General features: G+C 44.0%; 2 protein-coding genes across 5 annotated transcripts; one reads left to right on the top strand and one right to left on the bottom strand.

The window, feature by feature from the left end:
* Positions 1-4,717: 4,717 nt before the first annotated feature.
* Positions 4,718-9,179, bottom strand: SRSF7 (serine and arginine rich splicing factor 7). Of its 4 annotated transcripts, none has more exons than XM_053460918.1 (8): positions 9,021-9,179; positions 8,052-8,232; positions 7,627-7,806; positions 6,456-6,530; positions 6,156-6,257; positions 6,022-6,075; positions 5,513-5,545; positions 4,718-4,970 (listed from the first exon to the last, which is right to left on the bottom strand). In XM_053460918.1, the coding sequence occupies exons 1-8, from the start codon at positions 9,046-9,048 to the stop codon at positions 4,895-4,897; spliced, it is 729 nt and encodes a 242-aa protein (XP_053316893.1). In that variant the 5' UTR covers positions 9,049-9,179; the 3' UTR covers positions 4,718-4,894. The 4 variants fall into 4 exon arrangements, with proteins under 4 accessions (XP_053316893.1, XP_053316894.1, XP_053316895.1 ...); XM_053460919.1 differs by having other exon boundaries at positions 4,718-4,949; XM_053460920.1 differs by having other exon boundaries at positions 7,654-7,806.
* Positions 9,180-13,124: 3,945 nt separating this feature from the next.
* GEMIN6 (gem nuclear organelle associated protein 6) lies at positions 13,125-14,947 on the top strand. The gene is made up of 3 exons (XM_053460923.1): positions 13,125-13,219; positions 13,588-13,735; positions 14,276-14,947. Exons 2-3 carry the CDS (start codon positions 13,608-13,610, stop codon positions 14,649-14,651), a joined length of 504 nt encoding a protein of 167 aa, XP_053316898.1. The 5' UTR covers positions 13,125-13,219; positions 13,588-13,607; the 3' UTR covers positions 14,652-14,947.
* Positions 14,948-15,068: the final 121 nt, after the last annotated feature.

Genomic DNA, 15,068 nt, shown 5'->3' with positions numbered 1-15,068 from the left:
GGCTTCCCATGACAGCACCCCAGCCTGTCAAACTGGCGTCGGTGGAGATTACCACCCAATCTCTCGTCCGCCAAGGGAGTCCCTGTGAAAGCTTCTTGGCTGACAGCCACCAACGGAGTGACTCCCGAACGAAGGGAGAAAGCCGGACCTTCTTGCATAGGGATGTCCCGGAGCGATCCCAGTGATCCAGTAAAAACCGTTGAAGAGGTCTTGCGTGAGCCAGTGCCCAGGGAACCGCCGAGATGGAGGAGGTCATTAGACCGAGCAAAGACATGACGGATCTGAGGGACACTGATTTGCTCTGTAGGACCGCGTGTGCGAATTCCCGTAATCTTAGGATTTTGTCCTGCGGGAGAAACGTCTTCTGTACTTCTGAATCGAGGATCATTCCCAGAAAGGTCCGACGTCTGTTTGGAAGTAACTTTGACTTTAGAGAGTTCACCAACCATCCCAGGTTGTGGAGAGTCTTGAGGGAAAACTCTAGATGTGATTGGAGCAATGATGCCGAGGCTGCAATTAGGAGCCAATCGTCCAGGTATGGGACCACTTTGATGCCTCTTTGCCTCAGGAAGGCCACGACCACTGACATGAGTTTCGTGAAGATCCGTGGTGCTGAAGCAATCCCAAACGGAAGGGCCCGAAACTGAAGATGACGAACACCTTGTGGCAGTGTAACGGCCAGGCGGAGGAATCTTTGGTGGTCTTCCCTGATGAGGACATGTAGATAGGCATCCCGCAGGTCTATAGTGACCATGAAGTCCCCCGATGAAATAATCTCCGTGGCGGACTTCAGGGATTCCATCCGAAACCTGTTGTATTTTATACAGGCATTTACCAACTGTAGGTTGATTATTAACCTGAATTTCCCGGATGGTTTTGGTACGACGAAGACGTGGGAATAGGTTCCCTCTCCTATTTCTAGATGAGGCACCGGGACTAGCGCCCTCTCGTGAATTAAGTTGGTGAGTGTGGAGAAAAATCCCGCTCTTTTCCAAGGATCTGCGGGGGGCATGGACAGCAGGAATTTCTGGGCAGGTAGGTGAGTAAACTCCAGTGCATAGCCTTGATTGATGATGCGAAGGACCCAGGGGTCTGAGGTGATCTCTTCCCAGGCATGAAAGAAACCGGTTAACCTGCCCCCTACTTGAAGCCTGCTGGCGTCAGAACCTTCCTGATTTACCGTCCCTGCCTCTGCCTCTTCCTCTCTGGAATCTACCTCTTGCGTAGGGTTTACCCCGAAAGGACTGGTAGTCTTGATTGGAGGTAGAGGGCCTGTAGAACTCCCTGTCTCTTGGAGCTCTATAATAATTAGACCTGAAACGAGGTGGTCCTTTCCTCTGAGGTAACCAGTGCTTGTCGCCCGTGGTGGATTCTAAAATCGTGTCGAGGTCGCTGCCGAAGAGGTGATTCCCCTGGAACGGAATGCCGCACAGCTTGTGTTTTGAGGCATTATCTGCCGACCACGACTTAAGCCAGAGCGCTCGTCTAGAAACCGTTGAAAGTGCCGTAGCTTTAGCAGATGCACGGACTGATTCAATGGAGGCATCGGAGATGAAATCAATTGCTAAGCAGGTGTCGGCCAGGTTTCTTGCGACCTGCTCAGTCCCTGGAATAGCTGCCAGGTCTTCCACCGCTTGTTGAAGCCAGATCTTAATGGCTCTAGAAGTTGACGCTATTGCAATGGTTGGACGAAAGTTCGCCGCTGCTGCTTCAAAAGCCCTCTTGGCGGCATTCTCGGCCCGCCGGTCCATGGGGTCTTTGAAATGAGACGCGTCCTCCATCGGAATGGCTGTTTTCTTCGTAGCCTTGGCTACTGCGGTGTCCACTTTCGGAACTTCCCAGGCATCAGAGTTCTTACCATCAAAAGGGAACAGCTTTTTGATTCTGGAAGACGTGAAGAATCTCCGGTCAGGATATCTCCACTGCTCCGTGATTATTGCTGAAAGTGAATCGTGAACTGGAAAGGTCTGCGGTTTCCTAGAGTGACCCTGAAAAGGATCCGGTTTTGAGACTGGTATGTCATCCTGTAGATTCAAAGTAGACCTGACTGCAGATATGAGCTTCCCTGTTTCTTCGACTGGGAAGAAAAAGGTTTCCTCTTTAATTTCCCCCTCCTCATCCGAAGACTGGGGGTCATTCGACTGGTAGTCATATTCCGAAAAAGGAGCCGAATAATCTTCCAGGGTATCTGGAAGAACATTTGGTGGACCCTGCTGGTAAAGTTGATGGTGAGGCACCGGCGCCTGAGAGGAGCTTGCCATAGCCCGAAAACAGTCAAAGGTAGACTGAAGTTCCCCTTTCAACCAGGAGGTAAATTCCGTTGCGGAAACTTCTTTAGGCCGAGAGCAGGAGCTGCACATTTTGGCCGTAGGGTCGTGTAGGGTCCTTTTTACAGGAAGAGCAGGCTTTGTGTTTCGTTTTACCCACAGACTTCCTATGTGGGGAGGCCTCAGGAGGGATGTCTGGATTTTTATCTGACATGACTGAGGAGAAAAAACACAAAAATGAGACCACAGAAAGCAATGGAAATAGGCCATGGAAATCTCCTTAAAACCCAGGAGGGAAACACCTACTTGAAAAAGGCAATATACAATCCTTAGGCACAGGCAGGCACAAAAAAGGAGTAGAAAATGCAATAATACAGCACAGGAACGAGAGCAAGGAAAGATCTTACCCATTCTGGCGTTTTTATAGAGGCATTTAGGCGCCCAGGCCCAGAAAACGTCACATCCGGAAATTCCTCGTCAATTGACCTCTCGTGACCCCGGACGCAGCCGGGGGTAATGCAGAGAGGAAAATAATGAACAACGGGTGCCGTGAAACCGGCACAGCCGGCTATAAAGTCCCGCTCGCAGCGCCTCCGGAGCGCTCTCCTGCCGTGCCTCACGCTGAGGATTCCTCCTCCCCGGGACGGAGGGAACCGGAGCCCGGGGATGCACCTCCCAGTGAGCCCCCTGGGCTGTGGGCAGCATATACCGAGGACTGAGCCTCGAGTAACCGCGAGGACCGCGGAGTTACAGCCTCCGAGGCTGCCGCATCACCCTGGATCCACCGGGATCACTATCGGGGATCGGAGAGAAGGACGCCCCCCCGGGGCTCCAAGAAAACAAAAAAGAAGAGGGAAGGTAAGCTAAAGCCTAACCGCTACCTGAGTAGGGCAGGAAACAACACTGGGGAGGAAGGGGGAGGTCTCCTTTTTTTGTAGTGTTTCCTGCCCTACCTGGTAGGCGGAGCCTTCTTCTCATGTGCCACCTGGAATGGCAAGGGAAAGGGCCCTTCCGACCAACTACAACAGGTTTTTTTTGCAAGTTATAGTGCAATAAGTAGTGTTTTACGATTTCACTGCCATTTTTTACCAAATCTGGTCGTTCTGCTACCATGTGCTATTTGGGACATCTTTAAAGTTGGTCTACCACTCTTTGTAAAACCGATAGTAATTGTTTTATCACAAATTGTACTTCAGGTATAAATTTACAGTGATATCACCTATTCATTGGTGTGTCATGTTATTTGGGGGGCTAAAAGGCCACATTTGAGATGCGCAATTTAGGTTTTCAACTTGTAATTTTAGCATGTGGTCCTTCTGCCCCATGTTCCAATTACAACATCTTGTTAGCTGGCCAATTTAATTTACCCCATCAAACCATATATTTTTGAGGGAAAAAACATAAAAATTCATTGTACTTTAGGTATGAATTTACAGCCCTTGGTATATGTAACTGCTGAACATCCAAATGCGTTCAACATCTGATTATCTGGTACCAGCACATTCACAGCAGATCCTTTAAGGCCTGTAACTTGAAGCGCAATGAATGACGTGTTCTGATAGAAAGTTTTTTTGGTTATTTGAGCTACAACACCTCACCTGTTGGCTTTGACTAGAGGCCAGCCACGCCGCTCTCATGCGCCTCCGTGAGCATTGGCTGCATGTGACTATGTCACTGCTTTTGCTTCTATGCACCACTGCAGACCCAACAATAGGCGCAGTTTTGGAGATGGTGTGACCCAGTCATCATGATCACCACTTGCCCATTTTTCCTGCTTCTAACAAATCAACTTTGAGAACGAAATGTTCACATGCTGCCTAATACCCACTGACAGGTAGCATAACAAGATCAATGTTATTCACTACACTTGCCGACAGTCATAATGTTATGGCTGATCGGTGCATTTAATGCAGGAACTGCAATTTCAGCCACCTCAGGGCCTACATTAATCCTCCCTCAAAAGTTGAAATCTGCAGGTTTAATTTAATGTTTTTTAAAATACTAGGGTAGAGTATCAAGTTAACACCTTACTTTGTACATGTCAGATTTTGGTTTTATTTAATCATGACATTAAGGCAGTTTTACATACAAGCCCAAACAATTCTTGAATGGTAACATTTTATTTAGATCACATGTCAAATGCCAGTGTTCTGAAACCCATTTAAAGTTACAAGGTTTAAAGCTCTGTATGCAGAGATTGTGGAATTCTTCACGGTCTCTGAAATAAAATGAACATTCTGCACATAAAAGTATGAAACTAATCAAGAGCAAAATCCCTTTGGCAGCAGAAGTCAGGACAAGATATGACTTGCACACCAGGCATGTAACATATATACAAGCAGGTATCTTTATATATAATAAAAAAAATAAAAATAAAAATCACCCATGCAACTTTGCCATTTCCTGCAACATTTTGAGAGAAGACTCTAAGTCATGACAAGCCATTCACATTAGTTAATAACACTTTAATTTCGAGATACAAAAGTTTTTCACCTTCAGATGAGAGGGAACATACATGGTACGCTAGCCTACTGAAGTGAAGTAACAAAGTTTAAAATAAACCCAAGTTGTCCAATGCAGGATATCTGGAGACTCATTTACACATTCCTTTCAGACCACCATGTCATCTATCCATTCCTTTCTGGACTTATGCTCCTCCGTGGGCTCCTAGAAGGAGAGCGGCTGCAAGAGACAATCACATCACTGAAGTAGAAGAGACCGAAGGTTGCATAACCATCTTAACATAATGTAGTGCAGGGCACAGGGGGAACCATTGGGAATTTGAGGTCCGCTCAAGGTCATTTAAAGATTCCAGGTATTGCAGCGGAGCAACATTTATTCCAGCTGTACAGCTACTATGTCCATCTATTTTGTACCTCAAAGTTCTATTTTAAGGTAAAGGTACTCAGCAGCATTCCTAACAGGACAGTGCATAAATAAATGTCAAGTTTACCTATAGTGATTTAGTCTTGAATTGGTTCTAGTTTCCATATGATGGACCGTTATATATCATTTGTGTTCTTGAACCATCTTGACACAACATACGAGACTCAAAAAATTGTCCTTATACTGCCTTGTGGTAAGCCATAGAAAATGGATGAAAAATCTAGGTCACCAGAGTGGCAGTAGCAACATGCAAAACCCATGCTACTTGTACTGTAAATAGTACTTTTGGAAGACAGTTCACTTAGTCATTCATCTCCTAGTGGTATGACGGTGCAAAATATGAATAAAAAGATAGTTACCTTCTTTTTGGAGTAGCAGATCTAGACTTTGATCTGTTTGGGGGACAAAAAAAAAAATTACCATGCAAGATCTGCCAGAAAACAGTTCAAAGCACATGTACTCATCTTTCCAATTAAGCTTAGGACACGCAAACTGAACCAAGCCTAGCTGTTAGATAATTTGATATATACACTGGCTCATCACAAATGCCTGCACAATGACTCTGAAGCGTATGCAGAAGCATCAGTTTCCATTACCCTGAACCCAAAAGCAAACGTTACCATAACGCTGTCCAGAGGGAAACTTGTGAAGTGCCAAGTTGGCCTCACAGAAGTCACTATGCCCCCCCCTGGTTGGCTCAGACTAGTATGTTATGAGTGGTGCTCTGTTGACAATTCAGGACAAGCAGAGCATTAAGTCAGAGTCCTGCCCAATTGCAAGAAGCCATGGCAACAGTCCCATGTTTAGCAGATTTGCTTACACTCTAAAGTGACAAGTTTCTTTACAGTAGCAGTATTTGCAAACTTACCTGCTTCTTGGACGTGAAACAGACCTGGATCTTGACCTAGATCTGGATCTAGACCTAAGGAGGAAATAAAGTTAGTGCCGGCTTCGCAATGTTTGTTAATTGTAGTTACAGGGATGTAGGTACAAAGCAGTTACCTTGATCTTTTAACAGAAACTGATCTTGACCTGCGTGGGCTGCCAGACCTGGATCGGCGGGGAGATGCTGACCTTGATCTGCGAGGAGAAGCAGATCGAGACCTGGAGAAAGGAAAAGCTATTTTTAAGCACTAGAATGCCCCATGAGTTAGCCATCTTAGTGTTAAGGTTATACACAATTTTATTTAGATAAATAGGATCACACATTCAGTAGCCAATTAGTTTTGTCAATGGCAGAATACAATTAAGCCGGAAGAATCTCTGCAACACAGTACACAGCCAAGTTACTGAGAAACTCACCTCCTGCCACGGCTTCTGCTGCGAGAACGGGAATATCTCCTTCCACGTGATCTTGAGTGAGATCGAGACCTGGACCTAAGTAGTTGAAAGCCAAGTTATTCAACATTCAAGACAGACGCTGAACACTGCAGTCTGTATGATCATAGACACTTAGTGCCTTATTATCAGGAAGCCTACATCTTGAAAAGAGCTACCTAGAAGAAACTTGTTAATAAAAGGCATTCCATTTTAAGCTAACATTAAAATGCAAAATGTATAGTGTAATTGGTATGTAAAATAAACCTTGCATGTCTGCAGGTCGACCCTCTTTGGCCCAAGGTCTAGAAGATCTAGACGGTCTAGAAGGATCTACCAGCCGATCGCTGAATCTACTGAAGGTGATCTTCAATCTAACGACGATCAAACTGACAGCCACATGAGCCAGGTGAGGCTTGATTGACGCATGAAGGTTTTTCTAGGTGGGAATCTGGTCAATCTGAAGTTCTTTCTAAACCGGAGGGGTGCCCCAAATGTATGCCAATTTTACTGATACGGCGATCACAGTAGATCATGTTTTCTGGCCTCTACAGAATCTTAAAGGTGGATCTAGATGTAGAAGGCTTGAGGGGATCTGGCCTCTTATGCTGATCACCTCAAGGTCTAGCAGAATCATAAGGTCGGATTTGCAAGGCGCCTCAGCAAGAAATCTTAAGGCTCGTGACATTCTGAATCAAGGCGACTGACTCAAACGAAGAAACCTGTAAGGTTTTGACCAGGTTGATTATTAATATATTTTAAACATGTGAAAGTAATTACATAAGCCATAAAGCACCAGAACAAATAAGCAGCAGTCCACTGTTAATATCTGGTGCTAAATCACAATGCCCTTTCTAGCAAACGCAGCATCAGTGATTGATTTATATACCAAGTCCAAGTTGTTCTGGTGCACTCACTTATTTCTACAACATCAGATTTAACATGCAATGTCCACCAGTTCCCAACCTTATACTAAGATAAGTTGACCCAATAAAATTCTCACCTGGATTTTTTTTTAAATTAAGGCATCAGTGGTTAAAGTTTGCCAAACCTCAAACACTGTACCAGACATGGACTGCTGCTTTTAACTACCACAGCATTTACTCCAGTCTCTAAATACCCAAGCAAATAAGCTACTCTAGTCCAGGAAGAATACCTGCTGCCCCTTCTGCGTCTGCTATACCTCTGACAGTCATATGCATAATGACCCTTTTCACCACACTCGTAGCATCGATCACTGGGGTCAAATGGGCGACGAGCAGGAGGTCTATCATATCGTGAACGTCGAGGCATGCCAGTTGATAGCTCCACACGAACTCTGGATCCACAAATCACCCTGTTGAATATACATATATTCAAGTTTGCACAGTAGAATGTACAGCCTATGAACTAATCAAGACAAATCAGCAGTCTGCAGACCTTTTGCCTGACCACTACACAATGAGAATTACAGTATAAAAACCCAATTGCAATGTGAAACATTTGGATGGCTCCTGCTGACTTATGAGGGTATGAAGTTCTGAAATAGCTTTAGAGGTACGTTAGGATACATGTAACCGCAGCCGAGAAGGTTATACATACTTTCCATCAAGCCCTCGCACAGCATCTTCCGCATCCCTTGTGTCCTCGAACTCAACAAACGCAAAACCCGGCGGGTTTCTTGCAATCCACACAGTACGCAGCGGTCCATAGTAACTGAATGCACGTTCCAGCTCGCCTTTACCAGCACCAGTTCCTAGGTTTCCAACATAGACCTTGGCCTCTAAATAAAGAAAAGGAAAAAAAAATTACACTAACTAAACCTTCATGCAACATCAGTAAGGGACAGTGTTCGAGTAGTAAGGAATGCATGTATGCAATTGGATTATAATTACCAATGTTGGCTACAGTCCCCTGACAGACAGAAACACCGGCCACTAAGGGACACCGTAGGAGTACTTACAAAATATGGCAACAATGCATTACACGATAACAGACAAAATCAAAGCAGTTTCATATAAGGTGGTAAGGAAATAGAGCCCTGCAAATACAAGCCATGCCAAGGTAAAAGCTTGGACACGAAAGCTGCAGTCTTTCATTTTAAGGTGAAATTCATTCAGCATAAGGCCATGATCTCTCCCGCCTAAAACGAGAGCAGTTCTGGACGGTTTTAACAGGGCTTGCTGCAGCCTGTTCAGGAAGTGAGAGACAGGGAGGCGGAAACAGTTCTAGGGCCATAACTACAAGAAGCATAAGCGGGGAAATGTAGAGAAAGGCGCCTATGCCGGAATTCAGCACAAGTACGTATGTACATCGAGCAGCACTGATACAAACGTAAACACAGGGAATTATTTAAAGGAAGAATTTACGTGATACGGTTCAGACGCCATTAACAGCGTGCACAAAACTAGCGCACAAAGCGCAAGCCATGTGACTAGAACACCCAACAAAATGGCGGCTTTACGCCAGCTTCCTAAGAGCCCGTTGGACAAGCACACACACTGGGAATGATTTCTTACACAGAATGTTCGCGCTACAACGCAACCGGACACACCGAATACTTAATCTTACCTCCTCCGTAACGCCCGTACCGCGACATATTTCGCCTCACCACCTAACTCCCACCACGCAAGCACGACAAAAACCAGAATAAGCTCGCGCAGCGCGTCACATTTTATATGGGAGTCAACGGTCGGAAAATACGTTGTGAACTCCCGATTGGCAGAGAGGGGTGCACGTCATATTAGTCAACACCCAATTTACAGAGGAGGCGGGAATGTTCTCTGATTTCCATGGCTACAGTAACCCATACCCTTTGTGTTTGCAGGGAACGAGCGGCAACGTGATCCTTTATTATGGTGGACGGTTCCTTGTATTTAACTTGCATTTCGAACGTTTTCTGCGACAAAAATATAATAATAATTTGGAAAAACATTTTATATTTAAAAAAATTATGTGAACTGAAACTCTTCAGGTCTTCAGGTTGAAACCGGGGTTTTATTTCCAGTTGCTTTTGACCATATGGTGGCTGCATGAGGTGTTTATTATTAAAGCCAATATATAGAGTTCTATTATTACATTTTACTCACAGAAAACAGCAAGAATTCAGCACATAGCCAGCAAATACAATTTCAAAAGCACCTATCTAAGGCATAAATATTGGCGATTCCGTCACGCTTTATGGCTATATATTGTTTAGCCACCACTACGTCAATGTACCCCAAGTTTGGCAAGTCCTACCTTATTTTTCATGGATATATTGCTTACTAAGGAGCTGATTCGGTGGGACTGCACTGCATTTTAACACCAAAAAAGAAAGACTGTCATGCAATTTAAAGACATCTCTGGGAGCCATTAATGAGGCACCTGCGTGGCAGGAGGGGTGCTCAACCTTAAAGTTTGGCCATGTAATGTGAAAAGTCCCCAACATTTCTGCGTTAGATGGGTGGTTTTTTTTTGAAAGGTACTCGCTGGGTATGTGCTCATACCTGGGAATTCTCTGGCTCTGGCTACCACTTGCTGGATGCGGGTATAAGGAACCGCTTACGTTGGTGGGTGGTTGATTCTGGCTTTGTTTTGTGTGTTTGTTGGTCATTATTATTCTGGCAGCAACATGAAATCTAAATGTGTATGACTTTTATTCTTTTTAGGTTGTGTGCTCCCCTATTTTTGTATACATTCTATTTATAGAACCTAACATATTCTGTAGCACTGTTACAATGATGGAGATTACAAAATTGACAATATTAACAATATACCCAGTTAGTAACACAATCATACTACAACATACTGGTAAAGAACAAGTTTGTGGGGGAATGAGTCTTCTCATGGTGGCGTATTTACCTTTAGTACTGCCCTAGGTCTAGCCCAGGGAACCATTATAAGTGAGCATTAGAACATAATGTCATTTCCATACCTCGGAACTTCTGAGCGGGGAGCAGGGGCATGTCAAGACCCCACGACCCGGAGGATTCGGGTCTTGACGCGGAAAAGTGGTGCTTCACCCGGCAATCTCTTGGTCAAACCCGAAGAGTTCCCAGGTATGGTCATATCTATGTGCTATACTTTTAAAGGAAGGACACTATGGAGGGCTGTGCTGACTTGTCATGTATCTCCATAGGGTTAATGGGTCGGTTGGTGAGATCACTTATAACTGGCTCATTGACTAGGCTTAGGCCTTGTAGTCCTAGGCCGGAAAATACCACTGTACACAGACAAATAGGTCCCCTATGATGTTCTTTCTGGACCCTGCGAGGACCTAGTCTCTGCGAGCGAGACTGCGTCGGACTCACTTCTTACTTGTATAGCATTATAATTTGGTTTATACTTTTGACAAGCCGCTGCATAGAAACTTCACAATGGGCTATTAAAGGGTTGATATTTCAAAAGCCTCAGGGTCTGCTCATTTAGAAAGTTCCCAGGTATGGTACAGATCTATGTAACATTCTGCACCGACTGTTTAACAGGGCGAGGCGTTGCTAGGCAGTGACATGAATAAATACAAAGGTCGTCAAGTACAGGTTATTTGTTTTGTACTTTGAAAGAGTCTACTTTTAACTTTAAGACATTTTTAGCACGTCTTTGTATTTTAAAATTGTATACATTGATTGACTACTGATATTAGGGTGTATTATAGGCGGAAATAAAGTAATTCAGTTACTACAATACACTTTTTTTTTCTCTCCTCAGATCATCACTGTCAACTAGTCCTTTTAATTATTATGATTATCTTTTATTTATATAGCGTTTTTACAATTGACAAATAGCTTATTGCAATACCTACATTCAAAGGGTATGACAAGACTAGAACTAGGACGAACTGATACATTAGATAGAGCTTACACTCTAGGAATACAATTCCCCCCCCCCCCGTGTCTGTTTCAATACGTCTATGGCAGTGGTTCTTAACCTTGTTGGAGGTACTGACCCCCACCAGTTTCATATGCGCATTCACTGAACCCTTCTTAATTTGAAAAGTTAGTATGAAGGGATTAAAATATTAAGAAAGAAATCACACGATGTACCATCACGACAGTTACAATTCGACTACTGGGTGCACCAAATTCCCTGCAGCACAGATAGGCCGCCAAGTGATGTGGCGTTATCACCTGCAGCCAATGATGGACAAGCGGGGCGTGTCATCACGAATCATATGAGTCGGGTGTGTGTCTGGACCTCCGCCGAACCCACAAGACTGACTCACCGAACCCCTGGTGTTCGATCGAACCCAGGTTAAGAACCACTGGTCTATGGGATCTTCTGGAGTGTCTGTAGGGTCATTTTAATACCATTAACCCCTTGACGACAATTGACGTGCCAGTTACAGAAAGGCATGTAGTTCGTCTCCGTTGACGTGCCTGGCATGTCATGCTATTAAGCGAGCTTAGAAATTTATCAGAGATCGCTTTCTTCAGCCAGCCAGTGTTGCTGCAATGCCTCCATCAAAGCATTCAACAACACCTTTGTGATTTTGAAATGAATCCTGAAGCGCACAGGCAGCCAGTGAGGAGACTGACACAGGGGAGAGACGTTAGTAAAGCGATGGGAGAGGAAGATAAATCTGGCAGCAGCATTCATGGTGGATTGTAGAGAGGTGAGACGGTTAAGAGGGAGACCAGCTAAGACAGAGTTACAACAATCAAGATGGGAAATGATAAGGTTCATGGACGAGAGCCTTAATGGCATGCTGTGTTAGAAAGGGACGGATGCGGGCAATGTTTTTAGAGACAGACTTAATGTGGGGGGTAAACGAGAGGTCAGAGTCAAGGGTGACACCAAGACAGCGTGCATGAGTAGACGGAGAGATGATGGCACCATTAACAATGAGGGAAATTGATGGGGGAGTGTTAGCATTGGAGAGAGGGAAGATGAGAAGTTCGGTTTTGGAGAGGTTGAGTTTCAGGTTTGCCAAGTGAGGAAGTGTAAAGAGAGAACAGAAGGGGTCCTAGAACTGAGCCTTGGGGTACCCCCACTGAGAGGGGGAGGGGAAGTGTTACTGGAGACAGACGCTGAAGGTACGATCAGAGAGGTAGGAAGTGAACCAGGAGAGAGCAGTGTATATGGGTATATCTGTTTTCTTCCATACCAGGATCTCCTGTATTGCACCGCATCTAAACCAAGCTTTTTGAGCCCCAGAAGACCTTCTACATAAACAGATTTCAGAAGCTTACGTGGGAACAATATAAAAAAGAATCAGTGACATGCATCACCAGTGAGTGAAAAATATAACATTGTGCCAACATTTTTTCTGTTTTGGTTGTAGTAATAAATATGATCTTTTGGATTACACTATGAATTTTTTTCCATTCACATACTTGGAATCCTCCTCTTGAGCCTTCACATAAACCCTTGGTCTGCTGGGATTGTCTACAGTGATTATATTAATTATATACATATAGACTCTCTTCTCTGGGGCTAATATTACAAAGGCATTGGATAAAGCCATACATTTAGGTAGATAATGGGTTATTGACCCACCTGTTAACCCCTCAGTGAGGATACTGTGTGTATCCAATCCATGCAGCGCACAACTACTACATATACGGTTCAGAGGAAGGGTACTGGAAGTGGCTTCACTAAGGGCACGTCTCGCAGGAAGTGACATCACTGACGCTGTGCATTAGTGCTGAGCCCCCCATGAGTTCGGGAAACAAGAAGTAAATGTGTAGGGGGGGGGTGCTCGTATCGCCAGGGCTATTAGCATTGTGAAGTTTTACGCAGAGCCGTGACCTCGAACGTATAGATAACAATACAGACAGCCTGCGCTCCAGGTAGCAGCCAGCTATTCATCGCTCGTGTTAGTAAGCTGTGTTCTGGGACTTCATTTGCATTGCACATGAATTCTAGTGCTTAGGTGGCAAATGCTAATTACCGATCGCAAGTTTTCCTATAGTTTCTTTGCTGTGCATTTTATTTCTAGGGTTACACCCTTTCATTCAGAACAAATGCAATTAGATATGTGTAACTGTACACGTTATAAGCATTACAAATCACAATATACAGGCTCTATGCCTTTATTTCACACGTGATTTTTAAAAGATTGTTTTGAGAATTGATGTTTTGTAGTTGTGCCTGTATGGGTCTGGGTGTATTGGTAATAAAACTGACTTGACCTGGAAAATGTGATTCTTTGTTTCAGGGCAAGAGGATATTTGGGGAATGGCAGACTGGTATAACAAAACCCCCTTGGAGTGGCAGGCCTATGTCAACAAAGAGGTGAAAGTCTCAGCTGACGAGAACAATGAATTCCAGGGATTTGTTATAACCATTGACCCGGTTTCTGCAAGGTAAATGTTTTGGGGGGGGGGTAAATGTTTAAGGTGATAAAAGTAACACGATCTGGCCTTACAAACATAATGTTTATGCCATCTTGTTTCCAAATACATACTTATGTATTGGGGTTAATTATCAAAAGGAGTTGACTGGAGATATACAGGTTGGACCCAAGTAACCTTCTGCTGTATAAGTAACCCTGATGGCTCTTTATAAGGCATATTTAAATTTGTGATTTCTTAGTCACCTTGCTTCAATAAAGGCATTATACAGGATCAGCTCAACCCTCCTGAGCAATTAGTAGAGGACTCCTGCAAATTAGTGGACATCACTTATGAAATACCTTAAATGTCTGAAGCTTGGGAACCACTGTAACATATTGAACTTGCAGGATGTCATAATATATATTTCCTCTAATAATAACATCACCATGGGAGGTCTGCAGATCTACCATGGCAAAGTCTTTATAGTGAGGGCCACCAACAAAATTGGTGGGTTTATTGTAGGCTGTGTGCAAAATACATTTTCCGTTTTTTTATTTATTTGTTATAAAGCATTGTGCTGGCCAACTTCGAAGACAATCAGAAACCCTTGGTGCGTGTGGTCATGGGACATGTCGTACGGCAAGTAGAAGTCTTAAATGATGCAGACGAAGCAACTAAAGAGAGACTTGAAAATCTATTCACTCTTCAAGATGTCACCAGCCATCACAGCAAAGAAGATTTAGAGGCAAAGAAAATCAGCTTAAAGTCATGGTTGGAGCAAAACAATATCCCGGTGACTGAAGAAGGGGAATCACGGAGAACATTGTGTGTGGCTGGTGTGTTAACCATTGACCCCCCGTATGGGCCAGACAACTGCTGCAGCAGTAATGAAATAATACTCTCCCGCATCCAGGGACTTCTTCAGAACTATGTGACAAGCCAGTGAGAGAAACCACACCGATTGTCTCATTGTGGTTCGAGGATATTGCACTTAATCTTATACAGTGGCCTAGGTTTCATCGTGGGAAGCATTTTTGGCAACATTCAAAAATACTTAAGTATCAAAAGTAAATAATGGCCTGTGCTGTTTTTCAACTAAGGCACCATCACTGACGCCTCCAAAGTCTATACTTTCTGAATGTATGTCTTGTGTTGACAGCTCAGCACCAATAACCCCTCATAAACATCTTCAAATATTAAATGAATACACAGCAAATTAATAAACTGTTTGCTTTTTTAGGATCTTTATGTATATGGCCAACAGTAATTAGGAAACAATGTTTGTTTCGTTCTTACAAATTCCTCTGAATGAAATATCAAAAAACTTCATGGAGTTCCGTGGCCATAGTTAGGTTTAGATTCA

Source organism: Spea bombifrons, chromosome 3 (assembly GCF_027358695.1).
Source record: "Spea bombifrons isolate aSpeBom1 chromosome 3, aSpeBom1.2.pri, whole genome shotgun sequence".
In the NCBI taxonomy this organism is placed as follows: domain Eukaryota; kingdom Metazoa; phylum Chordata; class Amphibia; order Anura; family Pelobatidae; genus Spea; species Spea bombifrons.
The sequence above is the reverse complement of the archived record's forward strand: the minus strand, read 5'-3'. Positions and strand labels throughout refer to the sequence as shown.

What these genes read in the sequence shown, in the direction of transcription:
- SRSF7 (XM_053460918.1), bottom strand. Translation starts at nt 9,048, where the DNA reads ATGTCGCGGTACGGGCGTTACGGAGGAG. An exon ending in GTGCGAGGGCTTGATGGAAA is followed by an intron (nt 7,807 to 8,051) that starts GTATGTATAACC and finishes TATATTCAACAG; the next exon opens with GGTGATTTGTGGATCCAGAG. An exon ending in AGCAGAAGCCGTGGCAGGAG is followed by an intron (nt 6,258 to 6,455) that starts GTGAGTTTCTCA and finishes TCCTTTCTCCAG; the next exon opens with GTCTCGATCTGCTTCTCCTC.
- GEMIN6 (XM_053460923.1), top strand. Translation starts at nt 13,608, where the DNA reads ATGGCAGACTGGTATAACAAAACCCCCTTGGAGTGGCAGGCCTATGTC. An exon ending in ATTGACCCGGTTTCTGCAAG is followed by an intron (nt 13,736 to 14,275) that starts GTAAATGTTTTG and finishes TTTGTTATAAAG; the next exon opens with CATTGTGCTGGCCAACTTCG.